Below are 22,193 nucleotides of genomic sequence, written 5' to 3' on the forward strand. Positions count from 1 at the left end.
TATGCCACCATGTCATATGTGAGCACCTCACTAAATGAAAAGTTAAGTAGACAAGTTATTCCAGGTTCCTGTGTTTTTATTTCGGTACTTTTGACGCTTGTTGCTATTGTTCAAGAACAGAAGGCACACACAGTAATACTAGGCAAATCAGCCTGATATAAGCACAGTTTTGAGCCAGACTATACATTTGTCCCAAGCTGAAACTGATACTTATGGTCAATCACATACACTAGAATGTTTGCAGATGCTGGAAATCCAAAGCAAAATGCTGGAGGAATTGAGCAGGTCAGGCAGCATTTATGGAAGAGAGTAAACAGTCCACGTTTCAGGCCGAGACCCTTCTTCAGGACTGAGAAGGAAGTGGGAAGGTGCCAGAGTAAAAAGATGGAGGGAGGGAAAAGAGGCTAGCTGGAAGATGATGGGTGAAGCCAAGTGTGTGGGAAAGGTCAAGGGCTGGAGAAGAAAGAATCTGATAGGAGAGGAGAGTGGACCATAGGAGAAATGGAAGGAGGAGGGGGACCCAAGGGAAGGTGATAGGCAGTTGAGAAGAAGCAAAAAGTCAGAGTGGGGAATGGAGAAGGTTGGGGAGGGGGGAATTGGTTCACCGGAGGGAGAAATCGATATTCATGCCATCAGTTTGGAGGCTACCCAGATGGAATATGAGGTGTTGCTCAGAGTGGCCTCGTTTTTGCTCAAGAGATCATGAATTGACACTTTGGAATAGGAATGGGAATCAGAATCAGAATTAAAATGTTTGTTCACTGGGAAGTCCCTCTTGTTGCCTGAATATAAGCATGTACAACACACACGCAAAATGCTGGAGGAACTCAGCAGGTCAGGCAGCATCTTGGAAAGGGAAAATATCAGGATTGGAAAGGAAGGGGGAAGAAGCCAGAATTACCCTTTAATCTCCCTTCTTATCTAGTCCTCATGAAAAGTCTCGGCCTGAAATGTTGACTGTTTTTCCCTTTCCAGTGATGCTGCCAGACCTGCTGAGTTCCTGCAGCACTTTGTGTGTGTGTTGCTCTGGATTTCCAGCATCTTCAGAAACTTATGAGTCTACAAGCATGTATGATGTTCATTACAACAGTTTCTTTACTTATTGGTCCCTACTGGACTGAATACAATTTGTGATGCAAGGCACATAAAATGTTAACAGATTGCAAACACAAAATAGTCTGCAGATGCTGGGGTCAAAGCAACACCCACAACACGCTGGAGGAACTCAGCAGGTCGGGCAGCATCCGTGGACCTGCTCAGCTCCTCCAGCGTGTTGTGAGTGTTGCTTTGACCCCAGGTCCACGGATGCTGCCCGACCAGCTGAGTTCCTCCAGCGTGTTAACAGATTGCAATACGGTTTAGTTTTAATTTTCATTTAGAGAACAGTAACGAGCCCTTCTGGCCCAACGAGCCCACACCTTCGAATTATACTTATATGAACAATTAACCTACCAACCCGTATGTCTTTCGAAAATCAGGAGGAAACTGACCAATTTGAATCTGTTTCCTTCTGAGGCAATCCCTCAATATTAGCTACTGGAACTGAGATTAGAATTGGTTTATTACTGTCTCAAGTATCAAGGCACAGTGAAGTACAGTTACTGTTCAGTACAGATCAATTCATTACACAGTGCACTGTGGTAGGACTAGGTAAAACAGTGACAGAATGCAGAATAAAGCTACAGAGAAAGAGCAGCGCAGGTAGACAATGAGGTGCAAGCTCATAGTGAGGTCCATAGGCTTGGCAAATAAAAATGTGAACAAAAGATCTCATGGACAAGACTAAAATACATTTTTGACTTCTAAGAATCATAGAAAATATGAACATTTAAGTCCCAACTGTCCCTTCAGACCTGTTCCGTCAGTCAGTATCTGCACAGTTGAGCTGCTCTCTCAACACCAAGTTTCTGCTCTCTTCCCATTCTCCTGCATGTCCTTTGAGAGACAGAAATCTAGCTAACACCTTATTTAATATATTCAGTGACTTTTAGTGATTCATCTCCGGGGCATCTAGATCCCTCTGATGACCAACACCTTTCCATATCTCATCATTTTAAAAGAAATCTTTAGTTTTCAATCGATATCCTTAGATTTTTCAACTTTTTTTCACCGACTATGACCATTTAGCTTGTCTATAGCTCCACAACGACTCTTTGCATCCTCCTTACAGCTCACACAGGCACCCAATTTTATATCACAGGCATTTCCAGTTATTGGTTGGCACCTGTCTGTCTTCAAGGACAATGGGTGATGACGATCATCATCACAAGCCTGGGCAGAAGGTATGGGGATACTGAGAGGCCCAGTTGTCAAGATCCCCCTCTCAGCCTCACTAGAGTAATCCAAAGGAAAGCTTATAAAGCAATACGTTTGGCACCAGCTTGGACGCAGGAGCTGCTGGAAGGATGTTCACCAGTATAAATCACAATTATATGTCAGCATGGATATGATCACTTCATTTAAATCTTTGCTATAGGTTGTACACACAAGAACCCCAGTCTGTGTCCATCTTCCTAGATGGATACTCACCTTGTGATTCCCTTTACAATAGTGTCCAGAGCTTCAGGATATGTAGAACAGAATTGTGTTTGTACATTGCGTAGTTTTATCATAGCACAGATAAACATGCAAGATACCCATTCCAAAGATGGCATATTTAATGCACATGAACGAACTGGTGGACTTACAGTTTGGGCTTGGCGGCGAGCGGCGGGGGTTCCTTCACGGGAGAGGGCAGCAGGATGGATTGTCCATGGTTTGGTCCGTTGAGCTCCTGGCTGGATGAGGTGCCATTAGTCTTGATATCAGTCGAGTTCAGCTCCAGCTGGAAGGCAGCCACGCTTGGTTTGATCTCAAGGCTGTTCACCTGGACAGGATCAACTATCCTCTTGGGAGGCAGTTCCAGAGAACTGATTTCAGTCTGAGGCGACGGGCTAGGACTGTCCAGCAAGTCACTTCCATTGTTTGACGAAACCTCAACACCTGCGCAGAAAGAGAGACAGAAAGCTTTAGAAGTAAGTCACGTTTTTAGGCAGTGGGTGCAGAGCTAAATGGTAAAGTTGTTTCTCGTTCACAGGACATGCCCTCTTCTCATTGCCACCATTAGGGAGGAGGTACAAGAGCCTGAAGATAAACAGTCAATGTTTCAGGAACAGATTCTTCGCCTCCCCCATCAGATTTCTGAACAGAAAATGAATTCGTGAACACTACCCCACTATTTTATGCTCTCTTTCTGTGTACTTATTTGATTTTTATATTTACACCCAGTGCCCACTTTATTACGTACCTCCTGTATGTTCTGCTCTGTACCCCCATACACTTCAAGGTCGACTCACTGTGTGTTCCGAGATGCTCTTCTGCACATCACTGTTGTAATATGGTTATTTGAGTTACTGTTGCCTTCCAGTCAGCTTGAACCAGTCTGCCCATTCTCCACTGACCTCTCTCATTAATAAGTCATTTTCACCCACAGAACTGCTGCTCACTGCATGCTTTTTGCACCATTCTCTGTAAACTCTAGAGCCTGCTGTGTGTGAAAGTCCAGCAGGTCAGCAGTCTCTGAGACACTCGACCCTTCCCCTATCTGGCACCAACAAACATTCCACAATCAAAGACACTTAGATCACATTTCTTCCCCATTCTGACGTTTGGTCTGAACAACAACTGAACCTCTTGACCATGTCTGCGTGCTTTTATGCATTGAGTTCCTGCTAGATGATTGGCTGCTTAGATATTTGCATTAACGAGCAGGTGTACAGATTTACCTAATAAAGTGGCCACTGAGTGTACATTTCTCATTACAATTTGTAATATATTTTATGTATTGTACTACTCTGCTGCTGTAACACAACAAATTTAATGACATAAACCTGTTTCTGATCCTGGCTTCATGGGCAAGGCCAGTACTTTTCGATCCTTCCCAAATGGAGCTGAGTAACTATGCAACAGCCGGTGATGTTTCCATGGTAGACTAACTGGCCCTTGAAAATTGCTTCTAAGTAATTGGTAACTGAGTCTGGCAGCATGTGCTCTCAAGCTTTTGTTTCTTGAGGGGGGAGATGAGGGAATGACTAGGGTGGGACAGCACTTGATTACATTGGCTTCTTTCCCGAGGCACCGGGAAGTGCAGACGGAGACAATAAAAGAGAGGCTGGTTTCCAAGATAAGACCATAATACCATAAGGTATAGGAGCAGAATTAGGCCATTCAGCCCATCAAGTCTGCTCTGCTGTTCCTTCATGGCTGATTTACTATTCCTCTCCACTCTATTTCCTGTCTTCTTCCCATAATCTTTGATACCCTTACTAATCAAGAACCTATTGACCTCTGCTCTAAATATAACCCAAGATTTGGCCTCCAATCATCTGTGGCAATGAATTTGACAGATTCATCACCCTCTGGCCTAAGAAATTCCTCCTTATCTCTGTTCTAAAGGGCATCCCTCAGTTCCAGGGGTTCTCAACCTGGGGTCCAATGATCCCTTGCTTAATGGTATTGGTCCATTGCATAAAAAGGATTGAGAAATCCTGCTCTATTCTGAGGTTGCTCCCTCTGGTCCTATACTACCCCACCATAGGAATCACCCTCTCCATGTCCACTCTACCTACAATATTTGAGATCCCCCTTCATTCTTCAAAACTCTAGCGAGTACAGGCCCAGAGCCATCATACTCCTCAAACGTTAACCCTTTCATTCCCAGGGTCATTCTCATGAACCTTCCTGGGACCCTTCTCAATGCCAATATATCCTTTCTTAGCTAAGGATCCCAAAATCACTCACAATATTCCAAATGTGGTCTGACCAATGCCTTATAAAGCCTCAGCATTACATCCTTTTTTTAACGTTCTGGTCCTCAGTGATGAACTGGGCTGTGTCCACAACTCACTACAGTTTTGTTATGGTTTGGAGCAGAGTTGATGCTTTCTATGGTTCATCCGTAAAAATTGATGGGGGTCATCAACCTTCTGAGGAAATAGATACGTTGGTGTGCATTTCTGGCCATAGCATCCACTTGACTGGACTAGGTCAAACTGTTGGTGATATTAACACCTAGGAACCTGAAGTTCTCAATCATCTCCACATCAGCACTGTTGATCCAGGCAGTGTTGTGTACTCCACCCCACTTCCTAAAGTCAATGATCAGCCCTTTTGTTTTGCTGACACTGTGGGAGAGGTTGCTGTCTTGACACTGTTACTAGGCTCTTTCTTAGATTCAGTCCTGTGCAAAAGTCTTTGCACCTGCTATGGTGCCTAGTGTGCCAGAGGTGTCCCGTGCTACTACAGACAAGTCTGTTCTCTGGAACTCAGTGGTTGTCCACTAATAAATGGAAGGCGCGAGCTAAAGGGAAATACTCTCACTGGAAATGGTTGCCACAGTAGCTTGGGGTGTTCTGGAGTTCAGAGTTCAGTTCCGGTACCGTTTGGTAAGAATCTCTATACGTCCTCCCAGCAGAATGCATGGGTTTTCCCCGGGTGCTCTGGTTTCCTCCCATACTCCAAAGATGTACAGGGTAGGTTAACTGGTCACTGTAAGTTTTCCCTTGATTAGGCTAGGGCGGGGGTTCCCAACTTCTTATATACTGTGGGCCCGTACCATTAACCAAGGTATCCGTAGGTGCCAGTTTGGGAATCCCCAATGAGGGTTTGCTGGTGCTTGCTGGGGCAGCAGGCTCCAAGAGCCAGAAGGGCCTACTCTGTGCTGTATCTCTAAAAAAATCAATCAAACAATCAACATCCCTGTAAATAAAAAAAATTGGAAAAATTATCTTCTGGCACGAATGATATTTCAAAGAGATCAGTCTGGTAATGCATTCAATTGAGGAAGATGTCTTCCTCTGCCCCGCTGCCAACTCCTTTGTTTTACAGCTGGCACCTACCCGGACAGACTGTGAGATGAGCATGGCACGACGCAGAGCCAAAGGCGTTGGTGACTGTGCAGGTGAACCTCCCGGCGTCTTCCACAAAGGTTTCCGCTATCACGAGGGTGCAGATCTCCTCTGCTGAAAGAAATAAGGCACTGCATTTCAACGAAACCTTCGTATAACACTTTGACAACCTGTCGACCATCAGCTGGAAGTGTTGTCAGTGAGCTTAACCGGTGCACTTGTCGGGATTCACAATAGCGTCTGATGTCATCTGAGGTGCAGATTATAGAACAAAAACTTCCTCTTTGTGTAATCAGGAAATCACAAAGTGCTTCACAAAGTAACAGTAAATTATTCTCGTAAGAAAATCATGTGCTCTAGCATCTAGTAGTGTGACAGGAATCAGTGGGGTAAGAGCACAAGACCATGGGACATAGGAGCAGAATAGGAACACATCTGATGGTCTTGTTGTGTAGGGCTGTCTTTAAGTGGGTTCTCTGATGTCTTGTTTTATGACAGTCAGTGAGGAGATGAATCTCAAGGTTAAAAACTGTATACGTACTTCGATAATAAATGTACTTTGAACTTTTAATTAGGCCATTCAACAGTTAAGCAAAACAACAAATTTCACAACACATGCTGGTGATATTAAACCTGATTCTGATTTCTGATTTCATTTGGCTCACCAGGTCTGCACCACCATTCCATCATGGCTGATTTAATACCCCTCCCAATTCCATTCTCTTGCTTTCTCCCCATAACCTTTGAAACCATGACTAATCAAACACCTATCAACTCCTGCTTTAAATGTATCCAATGACTTGCCCTCCATGTCTGTCCGTGGCAATGAATTCCAGAGATTTGCCATCTTTTGGCTAAATAAATCCCTCCTCATCTCTGTTCTAAAGAGATATCCTTGTGTTCTGAGGCTTTGCCCTCTGGTCCTAGATTAACCCACTACAGGAAACATCCTCTCCATATCCACTCTAACTGGGCCTTTCAATTTTTGATAAGAGAGCTGAGACTAAACAGAAAGATCCTGTAGATTCACACTTATACAAACTTTTTTAAAGTGTTATGAAACTTTTTATCTATATAGATATTGGCAAGCATCTGCCCCTTTCTGAGGAATCCATCATATATTGTTTAACAAAACAATCTGCTGGAGGAATTCAGCAGGTCGAACAGCTGAAGATAACAATATGCCAGACATCCCACCCTGCAAAAACTCATTTCAGGGAGGTAGCATCATCAATTTGCGGGAGACTCCCAGAACTTCCGGGAGAAGTAGGATGTCTGCAATAGAGTAGCTCCTTAGCAGCCAGCAGCTAGTTTGAATAATGTTAGCTATGCTAATGAACGAATGACATCTGTTAAACTCACCTCAACATGTCTTTTACAGTCTTAACCCACCATGGGCAATAGAAAAGTCACTGTTGCAAACAGAGCAGCGAGCAACACTGTCATTATTTTTGACCCCTATTAGGCAGGGGTACACTTTAGTGTAGTCTGGGGTGACCTACGTTTTATATTTTCTTTTTTTGGAACACTCTGCCATGGCGCGCGCTCTTTCTCTCTCTCGTTCTCGTGGTCTCTCTCGCTCACTCTCTCGCACTCTCTCTCTCTCGTGGCCTCTCTCGCTCACTCTCTCTCTCTCTCGTGGTCGCTCTCGCTCACTCTCTCGCTCACTCTCTCGCACTCTCTCACTCACTCTCTCGCACTCTCTCTCTCGTTCTCGTGGTCTCTCTTGCTCACTCTCTCGCACTCTCTCTCTCTCTCTCGTGGCCTCTCTCGCTCACTCTCTCGCCCTCTCTCTCTCTCTCTCTCGTGGCCTCTCTTGCTCACTCTCTCTCGTGGCCTCTCTCGCTCACTCTCTCGCACTCTCTCTCATGGCCTCTCTCGCTCACTCTCTCGCACTCTCTCTCTCTCGTGGTCTCTCTCGCTCACTCTCTCTCTCTCTCTCGTGGTCTCTCTCGCTCACTCTCTCGTTCTCGTGGTCTCTCTTGCTCACTCTCTCGCACTCTCTCTCTCTCGTGGCCTCTCTCGCTCACTCTCTCGCACTCTCTCTCTTTCTCGCTTGCTCTCAAAAAAATCGATTTCCGGGACATTGTATATAATTTGCGGGCATCACGGAGCCACTATTAATATGCGGGAGACTCCCGGAACTTCCGGGAGAGGTGGGATGTCTGATATGCACCTTAGCACTTAACCGTGGCAGTAGGTCAAACAGAGAGTGATGGACCAACCAGGTATGTGGTGGTAGATTAGCCTTATCGAAGAAAAATGCGATAGAAAAGGCCAGCTTGACGGATGATCATTCTCGGAGAATGAAGATGAAGAAGTGGAGGAGAGTAAGGAGGGACATGGTTGAGGTGTACAGATAGGGTAAGCTGCAGGAAACTCTTCCACATATCAGATGTGGATAGGCAGAGTTGAAGTGGTAGAGCCTGGGCTCAAGAGTGAGTAATGAGCTGATGTTTGATCAATTTAATCGCCAGGCCAGATTGGAAAGATGGGTGCAGGTCAGATCGAAGCAGGCCTGAGAACGTATTGAAGTGGTAGTGCCCAGGTCCAAGAGCGAAGAGCAAGCTGATGTTTGGCCGATTTAAGCACTGGGCTGGAGGCAATGATTGGGCCAGCTTTCAGCTCGCTGCTTGGCAAGGTTCACTCGTCTCTGTGCTGAACCGAGGCTGTGGCCTGCACCTAATGGGCTCCTGGACCGGCTGAGGCGATGAACTGTTTTCATGTCTGTGAGCTCACTTCCGTGAATTTCAGTTCTAAATTTTATTTGCTTATTTTTCATTGTTTGCACGAGTTGCTCTTCCTTTTGCACACTGTGCATTTGTAGGTCTTCTCTGTTAATGGGTTCCTTTGTGTTGTGGCTGCCTGCAAGGAGACAAATCTCCAAGTTGTATATAGTACACATACTTTGATAGTAAATGTACTTTGAACTGTGAGCTTTGGATGTGGGTGACACGGTAGCACAGCGTGACGCTATGACAGCGCTGGGCCTCCGGCTCAATTTTGCCACTGTCTGTAAGGAGTTTGGGTGTTCTCCCTGGGACTCATGTGGGTTTCCTCCAAGTGCTCCAGTTTCCTCCCACAGTCCAAAGATAGTATGGGTTAGTAGGATAATTGATCACATGGGTGTAATTGGGTGATGCAGACACATTGGAGTGCAATGGCCAGTTACTGTGATATATCTCTAAATAAAATAAAATAGATTAAACTGGTGAACTGGATTTAGAGTAAGGAGGAAGAGGTTTAGAGGGAACCTGCTTCCCCTAGTATGGAAGCACCAATGCCCAGGAATGAAAAGGTCTACAGAAAGTGGTGGATACAGCCCAGTCTTGCTCTTACGATCAGGCAGAAGGTGGGGGAGCCTCAGGTCCCACACCACTGGGTTCAGGAACAGTTATTACCCCTCAGTCATCAGGCTCCTGAACCGGTGTGGATAACTTCACTCAGCTCGACACTAAACAGATTCTACAACCTACAGTCTCACTTTCAAGGAATTCATAACTCATGTTCTCAGTCTGTTCTCCCTGTGGCCGTGTGGATTTTGTCTGGTGCTCTAGGTTTCTAACCTATAGATGTACAGGTTAAGATTAGTGAGTTGTTGGCATGCTGTGTTGGTGCCAGAAGCGCTGACACAAGATGATACATCTCACTGTATGTTTCGATAAACATGTGAGGATGAGTCATTGCCTTGAAACTTTAACCTGCCTTTCTTACTCCATTCACACTGCCTCAGTAATTCCAACCTTTCTCACCCACCCACCTTGCCCCTCACCTAGTCTCACCTATCACCTGACAGCCTGACCTCCTTCCCCTTCCCTACCTACCCACCTTCCCCCTCACCTGGTCTCACCTATCACCTGACAGCTTGCCCTCCTTCCCCTTCCCCACCTTCCCCCTCACCTATCACCTGACAGCCTGACCTCCATCCCCTTCCCCACCTGGACTCACCTAGCACCTGACAGCTTGTCCTCCTTCCCCTTCTCCACCCACTTACCTTTCCCCTCTAACCTGGCCTCTCCTATCATCTGCCAGTTTGTACCCTTTCCCTTCCCACCACCTTCTTATTCTGGCTTCTGCCCTCTTTCTCTCTTAGTTCAAATCATTAACTGTTTATTCCCCTCCATAGAGTTCCTCCAGCACCTTGTGTGTCTTGCTCAAGATTTCTAGCATCTGTAGAATCTCTCGTGTCAAAACCTTTTTCTTGCTTTAATTTCATACTTCCAGTATCTGCAGATTGTTCTTCCTTTGAAAATGCAGCTCTGTTGACTTCAAGGGAACTAGACATTGGAAGCGGAGTGAAGACTGTGTTTGGTTTTTACTGATGGAGACAAACAAACGTTTATACCCTCACATTCCACCACATTGATGGTCATTTCCCCAGTACTCACCAGGATCAATAGCTGTTCGAGGCTCTGGGAGGGACACATCAGGAGCACGATATATGAAATGGAAAACAAAGAACAACAATTATAGCAGTTTGTTTCCTCTCTAATATTTTAAAGTAGATTTTCCTCTTTCTTTATTGATTGATTGATTGAGGTACAGCATGGAACAGGCCCTTCTGGCCCTCGAGCCGTGCCATCCTGCAACCCACCTATTTAACCCTAGCCTAACCAATTTACAATGACCAATTAACCTACCAACCAATACATCTTTGGACTGTGGGAGGAAACCGGAGCACCCGGAGGAAACCCACGCGGTCACAGGAAAAATATACAAACTCCTTACAGACAGTGGTGGGCATTGAACCCGTGTTGCTGGTACAGTAAAGCGTTGGGCTAACCACTATGTAGGGTATTGTGCTTGGTGGATGCAGGGAGAAATTTTGATTGTAAATTGTGCCCAAGAATTGCACTTGTTTTGAGAATTGCTTATCCTTCGACCCTCTGTTCAAACTCATTTACATTTTCTGAAAGTAAAACTTGTGAAGTCCAGAACTTTTTTTTTCCCTCGTTGCTATTCTTGTAAACCATGTGTAGTTTGATTCCTAGAGGTGAAAATGGTTTTATGACATAAACTAGTTTCTAAGGCAGGACAGTCATGCAGCGATCTTACTAGCGCACAGCAGTACATTTCTAAGTAAGTTAAAGCTTTTTCACATGTGTCCATAAGTGTAAAATCAGTCGACAAAGTGAGTCGAGCTGCTTTCTCACACCTCCAGTGATCCAGGACATATCTTGTCCTTGGGTACCATCTGTGGGCAGTTTTCATACTTCCCCCGGCCACTTGGGTTTCCTCTGGGTGCCCTGGTTTCCTCCCACATCCTAAAGACGTGAGGGTTGGTAGCTTAATTAGCCACTGTAAATTGTCCCTGGTATGTAGGTAAGTCCTCCAAGAGTACCACAACCTTGTCATAGGTTTGGAGCAATGTGGGCTGGAGTCAGGGCTTTAGGCTTTGGCTCTTGGTAGTGTCACCTATGCCAAACAGGTCAAAGAGTAGAAGCAGACCACGAGTGGTCCACCAGTCCTCCAGATTTGGGGATACAACTCAGGGCTAACAACTCTGACTGGTCAAAATAAAATTGCTACAGAAACAGCAATGAAGAATCTTCTATATCTGTGTGCAATAGCATGGACAGATAGAGAAGGACCTTCATTGCTGCCCTAAATGCCAGCGGCGTAATGGGTAGGTAGGTAAGAACTAGAATCCAGGAGAGAATATGACCAGAGGGCATCTTAGAATACAAGGACTTCCCTTTAGAACAGAGCTGAGGAGGAGTTTCTTTCATCAGATGTGGTGAATCTGTGGAATTCATTGCCACAGACCAAGTCTTTGGGTATATTTAAAGCTCAGGTTGAAAGGTTATTGATTAGTAAGGGCAGGGAGAAAGCAGGAGAATGAGGTTGAGAGGGATAATAAATCAGCCGTGATGGAATGGTAGAGCAGACTCGATGGGGCAAATGGCCTAATTCTGCTCCTACGTCTTCTGGTAGAATCCAGGGGAGCTGTTGGGAATATAGGGAGAAGAAAATGGGATTGGTGTAAATGGTTAGCTGATGGTCAGTGCAGATATGGTTAGTTAGCTGATGGTCAGTGCAAATATGATCAGTTAGCTGATGGTCAGTGCAGATATGGTCAGTTAGCTGATGTTAGTTATGGTCAGTTAGCTGAAGTTAGCTGATGTTAGCTTATGGTCAGTGCAGATATGGTCAGTTAGCTGATGTTAGTTATGATCACTTCGCTGATGTTAGCTGATGGTCAATGCAGATATGGTCAGTTAGCTGATGTTAGCTGATGGTCAGTGCAGATATGTTGGACTGAAGGGTCTCCTTCCCTGTTAAATGACAAAATGATTCTAATCAGTACAACTTGACAAGACTGGGAATGGTTGAGAAATTATAAGTGGAGAGCTTCCAGTTTAGTGGGAGAGACCAGCTTCCTCTGCAATTGTTTAAAACAAAGCAAAAGCAACTTGGATTAATGTAGCACACTTAATGTAATGAAAATAACACTGAGGTGGTTCATAGCAGGGTTATCGAGCCAAATCTGAGCAAGAAATGTGAGATGTTCAGGGGACCTGAGGGTTGATCAGAAAGATTAACTTTCAGGATTATTTTCAGAGAGGGTTAAGAGATGGAAGGGTTTCAGAGGGAGTTCCGGTGAGCTGAAAGCAGGGCTGCCAATGGTTGGACAACTAAGCTTAATGGTGACCAACAGAGTGGAACACACACACACACACACATACAAGCGAGTCAAGAAGCATCTATGCAGGGAAATTAACATTTAACATGTGGTTCTAAGACCTTCTATCATTGCTGGAAAGGAAGAGGGCAGAAACCAAAATAAGGAAGGTAGGTGGAGGGGGGAGGGAGAGGAGCATAAGCTGGTCGATGATAGGTGAACAACGTATACAAAATAGTGGAGGAACTCAGCAGGTCAGGCAGCAGATATAATGGGGGAATAATCAGCTGACTTTTAAGGCTGAAACCCATCATCAGGATTGGAAAGGAAGGGGGCAGAAACCAGAATAAGAAGATGGGGGGGGAGGCAAAGAAGTGAAACCAGGTGAGAGGGAAGGCGGGAGGGAGGAGGACAGGGTGGATGAAGCAAGATGCAGGGAGGTGATAGGTGGAAGAGGCAAAGAGCTGAGGAAGATGGAATCTATTAGGAGAGGACAGTGGACCATGGAAGAAAGGGAATGAGGTAGGGAAACAGAGGCAGGTAATGGGCAGGTTGTGAGGGTGGGGAAGGGGGAAAAAGGGTGAGGGCATAACAAGAGTGAGGGAAAATCAGGGAGGGGGAGGAAAGAAAGGAAAACAGAGGGGAGTGGCTCCAGAAGTGGGAGAAATTTAACTTTGGGTTGGAGACTAAGAAGATGGAATATGAGACATTGCATCTGGCCTCAGTATGGCAGTAGAAGAGGCTGTGGGCAGATATGCCAGTGTGGGAATGAAAGTAGAATTGAAATGGATATTCATTGGGACACAACAGTTGCAGGGCTAGAGGAGATTGCAGAGAAGGGGAGGGGTAGTCCAGGATGGGATTTGGAAATGGGAATTTATGGATCATGGAACTACTTAATCAAGTGCCAGTGACATTTTTGGGGATGGGGGTCTGTCTCTGCAAGCACAGGGGAGATGGGCCAACAGGTGTGAGTGAAGTCATAGGCAGCAGAGGGCTGGAAGACCTCCAGTGCAGACAACTGAAGCTAGCTCAAAAGTGAGCGAAACTCAACCGTCACAGAGGAGATATGCCTTTGAACTTCCTTTGTCTGAGAGACGGCAGTTCAGGGGATGCTTCAAGAAGAGTAGAACAATGGAATGGAAAATCTCATGTTGAAGTTGTATAAGACGTTGGTGAGGCCTACTTTGGAGTATTGTGTGCAGTTTCGGTCACCTACCTACAGGAAAGCTGCAAATAAGATTGAAAAAGAGCACAGACAATTGACAAGGATATTACCAGGGCTTGAGGACCTGGGATTTTGGGAAAAGTCCAATAAGTTAGGACTTTATGCCCGAGAATAAAGAAGTTTGATGGGACATTGGACAGAGATATACAAAATTATGAAGGTTAAATGCAAGCAGACTTTTTCCACTGAGAATGGGTACGACTAGAACTAGAGATCATGGGTTAAGAACAGAAGGTGAAATGTTTAAGGGGAACATGAGGGGAACTTCTTCACTCAGAGGGTGATGAGAGTGTGGAACAAGCTGCCAGTGGAAGTGGTGGTTGCAGCTTTGAATTGAACAATTAAGATAAATTTGGACAGGCACAGGAATGAGAGGGGTATGGAGGGTCTATGGTCAGGGATTACGCAGATGAATTATACAGCATGGGCTAGATGGGCCAAAGGGCCTGTTTCTATTCTGTAGTAGGCAATGACTCTATGATACTTGATGGTGTGCATTACTTTTTTGAAGGATTCGGAAATCTGGCGAGTCCTCTATTTCTGTTCCCTGCCTCTGCCATTGGACTTTGAGAGGAGGAGATCCCTTCACTCGACACTCCAGCACCACGACTTGACCCTCTGATGCAGTGACATCTTGCAAGACCTGCCATGAAACAAGAGCTATTATTAATGTCCAGCTTACTGCGGACTGCACCACAATGTGTGACCTCACTGTATTGATCTAAGGTCATTTCTTAATTAAACAATGCTGTGTATCCACTTGACCATGGGTTCATTGTCCATTCAGAAATCCTTAGCACCATCAAATTTCTGAATGGACAATGAAACCATGGACACTACCTCACTATTGTTTTTTGCTCTCTTTTTGCACTACATATTTAATTTTATATATACAGCGGATTCTAGTTAATTAGGTCACATTGGGACGAGCACATTTTGGCCCAAATAAGTGGCTGCCCAATTAGCCGAAGTTACATGGAAATAGTTAAAAAGACAAATTGAGTAACAAATTATGTATTAAAATGAAATACACAACAAATTGAAACAAATTAAGTACTGAAGTACTTAAAAACTGTACATTAGTTCCTAATAGTTTTCAACAGAAGGATTCTTCCAGTATACAGAATGAATAAACCATCAAGAGGACCTCAAACCTGTCGTGATTTGGAGGCTTGGTGGCTCAATGACCTGGAGAGCTATGTTGACTGGCGTCAGGGCTTTATGCTTTGGCTCTTGGTAGGGTCACCCACACCAAACAGGTCAAAGGGTAGGTACCAGACTACGAGTGGTCCACCGGTCCTCCAGGATTTGGGGATTCAGCTCAAGGCTAACAACCCTGACTGGTCAAATAAAACTTTATGGAAATAGCAATGAAGAATTCTTCTACATCTAATTGTGATGGTATTCCTGAACCTGCACTCAAGACTTGCATAGCTGATAGTACTGACAACCGAGAGGAAGCTACAGCCAGGATGAAGCAAGCTCTGAACATTGCCAAGACCACGGCCAAGACCAAAAATGAATTCCGGAATGTAGGAACCATATACAACACTGACAAGCTAGCACAAATAACTGCAGAAATATATTGCTACAACCTGCACACACTGGGCATCAGTGAAAGCAGGTGGACAGGGTCTGACAGGCTAAAGGCAGCAACAACTGGTGAAACAATTTTATACGCAGGAAGGGAAGATCATGATGGAGTAGCTGTCATTTTGAAGCAAGGCACTGAGAAGTACTTGCTGGGGTAGAAACCAATCAACGGAAGGCTGAAAGGGAAGCAAGTGACCGCGACTATGATCCAGTCTATGCCCCAACTAACGATAGTGACATTGAAGAAAACCCATGTTATGACCTAAACACCAAAACGGGAAATAACAACTGACGCGGATTGGGCATGCATGAATGTGGAACGATGAATAACAATGGTGAAAGACTAGTGGAATTCTGTGCCATGAACAATCTGGTCATAAGAGGTACCCTCTTTCTACACCGTGAAATCCACAAACTGACATGGTGCTCAGGCAATGGACATGGCAAGAATTAGATTGACCATTTAATGATTAATGGTATGTGGTGACGATCCTTGCAGGTGAATAAAGGTGAAGAGAAGAGCAGATACAGGAAGTGATCACCACATTGTAGCAGTGATGAAACTCAAGCTGAGAAGCACTGTGACCTGAACACATGTACAAAGACGCTTTGATGTCGAAAAGCTCAAGGACACCAGTGTGAGACCTGCCTTCATCATTCAGCTTAAGACTTTGCAAGACTTTGACAAGGCTGTGTCAGTAGACAAGATTAACACAATGTGGAAACAGATCGCTTCAGTCATCAAAGAGAGCAGTGAGGTTTGTCTAGGATACAGAGCTGGAAGGAAGAACGAAGAATGGATACAGCAGGAAACATGGATAGCCTTAGAAGAAAGACAGAAAATTAAGAAAAAAGTGCTAAATGCAAGGTCAACATGACTTAAGGTGAAACTGCAACTAACATAAACTAAAGCTAACAAAAACGTGAAGAGACTTGTAAGAAAGCATAAGAGAGTTTACAATGGAAGATTTTGCAATGGACACTGAAGCAGCTGCCAGTCAAGGTGACTAGGAAAATAAAAACAAGACTTCAAAATTGACACGCACAAAGTTCCAGGACAGATCCAATGGTTCAGTCAGAGATAAAAATGGTCTGCTTTTGGCAACTGAGGATGAACAAGAAGCATGATGGATAGAGTACTTCAGAGGATTACTGAATAGACCACCACCAGAGGAAGAGCCTGACATACAAGAGGCAGCAGAAGATGTTGACGTCAACACAGATCCGCCCAAGAAAGGAAAGATTGTTGCTGCAATTAAATCACAGAAGAACAGCAAAGCTCCAGAACATAACAATTTGAATGCCGATCTGTTCAAAGCCGAACCAAAATTTGCAGTAGCCAACCTGCATCCATAATCTGGGAACGGAGACAAGTACCCAAGGTCTGGACAAAGGGAGTTATTGTTAGGATCCCCCAAGAAAGGAGCGCTAAGTGATTGCAACAACTGGTGTGGCATTACACTTTTGTCAGTGCCCAGCAAGATTCTCCAACAGATTACAGATGCTGTCCATGTGTGCTTGAGGAAGGAGCAACCTAGATTCTGGAAGAACAGAGACTGTGTCGACCACATCTTCACACTGAGAAACATCATAGAACAGTGCACAGAGTGGCAGGGACAACTGTTTGTGAATTTTGTGGACTTTTGTGGCTTTTGGTAGCATCCACAGGGAGAACCCCTGGCATATTCTCAGATCATACGGGATCCTTTCCAAAACTGTCCATCTTATCCAGAGTTTCTGTACTAATTTCACCTGTACAGTTGGGGACAGCAACTTGAGCTTTGAAGTCAAGACAGAAGTTAGGTAAGAGTGTGTGATGTTGGCGATATTGTTTAACCTGGTGATTGACTGGGTTATGAGGCAAACAACGAAAGACAAGCAGAAAGGCATTAGGTAAAGACCTTGACTTTGTGGATGGCCTATCACATACACACCAGCACACAGAAACATAGAAAATAGGTGCAAGAGTAGGCCATTTGGCCCTTCGAGCCTGCAACGCCATTCAGTATGATCATGACTGATCATCCAACTCAGAACCCTGTACCTGCCTTCCCCCCATGCCCCCGATCCCTTTAGCCACAAGGGCCATATCTAACTCCCTCTTAATTATAGCCAATGAACTGGCCTCAACTGTTTCCTGTGGCAGAGAATTCCACAGATTCACCATTCTCTGTGTGAAGAAGTTTTTCCTAATCTCGGTCCTAAAAGATTTCCCCTTTATCCTCAAACTGTGACCCCTCGTTCTGGACTTCCCCAACATCGGGAACAATCTTCCTGCATCTAGCCTGTCCAATCCCTTTAGGATTTTATACGTTTCAATAAGATCCCCCCTCAATCTTCTAAATTCCAACGCGTATAAGCCTAGTCGATCCAGTCTTTCATCATATGAAAGTCCTGCCATCCCAGGAATCAATCTGGTGAACCTTCTTTGTACTCTCTCTATGGAAAGAATGTCTTTCCTCAGATTAGGGGACCAAAACTGCACACAATACTCCAGGTGTGGTCTCACCAAGGCCTTGTACAACTGCAGTAGTACCTCCCTGCTCCTGTACTCGAATCCTCTTGCTATGAATGCCAGCATACCATTCGCCTTTTTCACCGCCTGCTGTACCTGCATGCCCACTTTCAATGACTGGTGTATAATGACACCCAGGTCTTGTTGCACCTCCCCTTTTCCTAATCGGCCACCATTCAGATAATAATCTGTTTTCCTGTTTTTGCCACCAAAGTGGATAACCTCACATTTATCCACATTAAATTGCATCTACCATGAATTTGCCCACTCACCTAACCTATCCAAGTCACCCTGCATCCTCTTAGCATCCTCCTCACAGCTAACACTGCCGCCCAGCTTCGTGTCATCCGCAAACTTGGAGATGCTGCATTTAATTCCCTCATCTAAGTCATTAATATATATTGTAAACAACTGGGGTCCCAGCACTGAGCCTTGCGGTACCCCACTAGTCACTGCCTGCCATTCTGAAAAGGTCCCATTTATTCCCACTCTTTGCTTCCTGTCTGCCAACCAATACCTTACCCCCAATACCGTGTGCTTTAAGTTTGCACACTAATCTCCTATGTGGGATCTTGTCAAAAGCCTTTTGAAAATCCAAATGCAAGAGAAAACTCAGTGCCTGTGTACCTTTGGCAGACGGGCTGGACTCAGAGTCAGCTAGAGAAAGAATGAGACCATGACCCTCAATGTAGAAGCCCCTCTTTGTGTCCTGGCATACGGCTTCGACTTACCCAGCACTGGCAGGCTCACCTACCTGGGCAGCACCATTCGGCAGGATGGTGGGACCAAGGATGAAATTCAGTGCAGAGTCAGCAAAACTAGAAACGTCTTCAGATCATTAAGCCATATAAGAGGATCAACCAAGCACAGCGTCCACACAAAGGTGAAGCCATACCAGAGCCGTGTTCTGTCCACACTCTTGTATGGGTAGAATGCTGACTCGTGACAGAGAGTGACCTTGCCAGGCTGCCACCATGAGCCTCTGGAAGATCCTCTGTAACTTCTGGCCAAGAAAGGTCTCTAACCATGCCCTACTCCCTCAGTGTCATCAAGAAAACATGGCCACAATCATCATGAGGAAATGTTGAAGATAGATTGGGTACATGTCGACAGGAGAGGCCAATTTCATCTTCATGACAGCACCTCACCGGACCCCTGAAGGGTGGAGGAAACATGGAAGATCAAAAATAATTTGGCGCTGTAGTGTACAGGCAGAAATGAGGACTCGGAACCACACCTAGGGTACAATAGAGAAGATGGCCAAGGACAGACAGAGATGGAGCACCTTCTAAGAGCTGCCCTAAAAGTAACAGGCAGTAGGTAAGGTAAGTAGGTAGGTACTGAACAAGATGGACGCAGACACCGAGTGCAGATAATGGACTGTCTTCATCCAATTCCATTAGTGACTGCGTCCTCCAAATCTTCATTTTCATTGTAACATTCAAGGTGATTGTTGATACCTTCAAATTCTCTGTACTTTTGTTGAAGAAGTGAAATCGTTTCATTTTCAGTCCTGGCCGTTTCTAGCATTTAAGCATGAATACTTAAAACCGCAGTGAGCAAAACAGTTCGGAGTTGCCTATTGCTTATTTCTCACTGACTGTCAGTGACAATGATCACTGCTTTTTGAACGCAAACCCATGCAACTGACGCTATTTAAAAATGGTTTGCTCTAAACACAGTGTAGTGCCTAAAAGCCACGCAAATGCACACGACTGACGCTAGTTAGAAGCTGTTTGCCAGCAGTCTTCTGGCTCCAATTAAGCAGCATAGTGTCCAAAAGAAACAAAAGGAATCATGCAACACACATCAAAGTTGCTGGTGAACGCAGCAGGCCAAGCAGCATCTATAGGAAGAGGCGCAGTTGACGTTTCAGGCCGAGACCCTTCGTCAGGACTAACTGAAGGAAGAGTGAGTAAGGGATTTGAAAGCTGGAGGGGGAGGGGGAGATGCAAAATGATAGGAGAAGACAGGAGGGGGAGGGATGGAGCCGAGAGCTGGACAGGTGATAGGCAAAAAGGGATATGAGAGGATCATGGGACAGGAGGTCCGGGAAGAAAGACGGGGGGGGTGACCCAGAGGATGGGCAAGAGGTATATTCAGAGGGACAGAGGGAGAAAAAGGAGAGTGAGAGAAAGAATGTGTGCATAAAAATGAGTAACAGATGGGGTACGAGGGGGAGGTGGGGCCTAGCGGAAGTTAGAGAAGTCAATGTTCATGCCATCAGGTTGGAGGCTACCCAGACGGAATATAAGGTGTTGTTCCTCCAACCTGAGTGTGGCTTCATCTTTACAGTAGAGGAGGCCGTGGATAGACATGTCAGAATGGGAATGGGATGTGGAATTAAAATGTGTGGCCACTGGGAGATCCTGCTTTCTCTGGCGGACAGAGCGTAGATGTTCAGCAAAGCGGTCTCCCAGTCTGCGTCGGGTCTCACCAATATATAAAAGGAATCATAGCTGTTTTCTTGATTAGTTTTCTTCTTTAGGGTTGTCCCAAATTAGTGGCCGTCCTGATTAACTGAAATCCACTGTATGTTTGTTTGTGTGTGTGTGTATAACACACACTAGGGATGGGCAATAATAAGTGCTGGCTTAGCTGGCGATACCCACGTCTCATAAATGAATAAATTAAAAAACATACATATATATTTTTAAAATTTTTTATTATGATTGCAATGTACTTCTGCTGCAAAACAACAAATTTCATGACATATGCCAGTGATATTAAATTTGATTCTGATTTTCATTCTGATTCTGACAGTGGCACAGTTAGTTAAGCTGCTGACCCACCGGGGACGTGTGTTTGATTCTGACGTCGGATCCTGTCTGTGTGCAGTTTGCTTGTTCTCCCTGTTGCTATGTGAGAGTCCTGGGGGTGCTCCAGTTTCCACCCATGTTCCGGAGATTTGCTGAGTCACGGGTTCACTGGAGCCCTTCCTTGTACGCACAGGGGTGAGGCAGGGGTGTGTGCTAGCGCCAGTGCTCTTTTACATCTTCCTCTTGTGTGTTACCAAGCTTCTCCACAACGAGATTGAAGACAGCAGCGGTGTGGCAGTGGACATCAGATTAGATGGCAACCTCTTTGACATCAGGAGGCTTCACGCAACCACCAAACTCCGTAGAGAGCGGGTCCTGGAGCTGCAGTATGCAGACGACTGTGCTCTGTGGCCCATACTCCGGAGGATCTTCAGACTGTCCTTGCTGTGGCGGTGAGAGCGTACAGCAGGATGGGGCCGACTGTCAATGCCACCAAGACAGAAGTGGTTTGCCAATGGAGTACCAGTGTCCCACCCACTCTACCTGCCTTCACTGTTGGTGATGAAAAGCTGTCAGTAGTGCCATCTTTCAAATATCTGGGGAGCATTCTCTCTGAGGATAGCGGCATTGACAACGACATCCAGAGCTGCATTAAACAGGCATCAGCTGCCTTTGGGAGACTTCGGCGTAGAGTCTTTCAGAACAGGAGCCTTCGTCCCTCCACAAAGGTCGCCGTATACCAAGCGGTCTGTGTCACCACCCTCCTTTATAGCTGTGAAGCTTGGGTAACCTATAGCCGTCACATCAAGTCCTTGGAGCGCTTCCACATAAGCTGCCTCCAGCGCATCCTGGGAACTACCTGGCATGAGCGCGTGCCTCACACTGAAATACTTGTAAAGACCAACTGCAGGAGTATTGAGGCCATGATCACCCAGTGTCAGCTGCAGTGGCTAGAGCACGTGATAAGGATGCCCCCATGTCGGCTACCCTGCAGAGTGTTATACAGCCAGCTACATCATGGTCGACACTCAGCTGGAAGGCCGAAGAAGCGCTACAAGATCAGATGAAGAATGTTTTGAGGAAGTGCAACATCAGACCCGAGGACCTGGAGGATGTTGCTGCTGTCCGTACCACTTGGCGACATCTGTGCAGGGATGGGGTTCATATTCTGGAGATGGAAAGAACAACCAGAAGACAGCAGAAGAGAGCCAGGAGAAATGCAGCCATGGTTGCCACCACTACCACATATACATGTCCCACCTGCAATAGAGCTTGTGGGTCCAGGATAGGACTGTATAGTCATCAAAGATCTCACCGTTAAAGGAGTGGACGTCGTCATCAGATTTTGATGGACAATTGAAGAAGGTGACTGTACATTACACATAGTCAGTAGGTGGGTGGCAGAATCGAGAGGGAAGAAGGCATCTCATAGGAACCAGCCTCACCTCTAGGGACTCTGTCTACACTTCTCACTGCCTCAGTAAAGCAGCCAGCATAATCACAAACCACGCCCAACCCAGACATTCCCTTTCCCCTACCTCTCATCGGACAAAGGATGCAAAAGCCTGAAAGTATATTCTATCAGGCTGAA

General features: G+C 45.5%; 1 protein-coding gene across 8 annotated transcripts in view; it reads right to left on the minus strand.

Moving 5' to 3' along the window:
* palld (palladin, cytoskeletal associated protein) overlaps positions 1-22,193 on the minus strand; it is a 452,869-nt gene that overhangs the window by 184,828 nt on the left and 245,848 nt on the right. For 7 of the 8 annotated variants that reach the window (XM_063049510.1, XM_063049511.1, XM_063049512.1 and 4 more), the window contains 4 exons: positions 14,237-14,378; positions 10,274-10,297; positions 5,877-5,999; positions 2,688-2,982 (listed from right to left, as the gene is read on the minus strand). In XM_063049510.1, the coding sequence (XP_062905580.1) occupies positions 2,688-2,982; positions 5,877-5,999; positions 10,274-10,297; positions 14,237-14,378 (584 nt within the window). The remainder of the gene's footprint in view (positions 1-2,687; positions 2,983-5,876; positions 6,000-10,273; positions 10,298-14,236; positions 14,379-22,193) is intronic. The other variant, XM_063049509.1, reaches the window with a different exon arrangement.

The sequence above is a fragment of the Mobula hypostoma genome, chromosome 5 (assembly GCF_963921235.1).
Source record: "Mobula hypostoma chromosome 5, sMobHyp1.1, whole genome shotgun sequence".
Lineage (NCBI taxonomy): Eukaryota > Metazoa > Chordata > Chondrichthyes > Myliobatiformes > Myliobatidae > Mobula > Mobula hypostoma.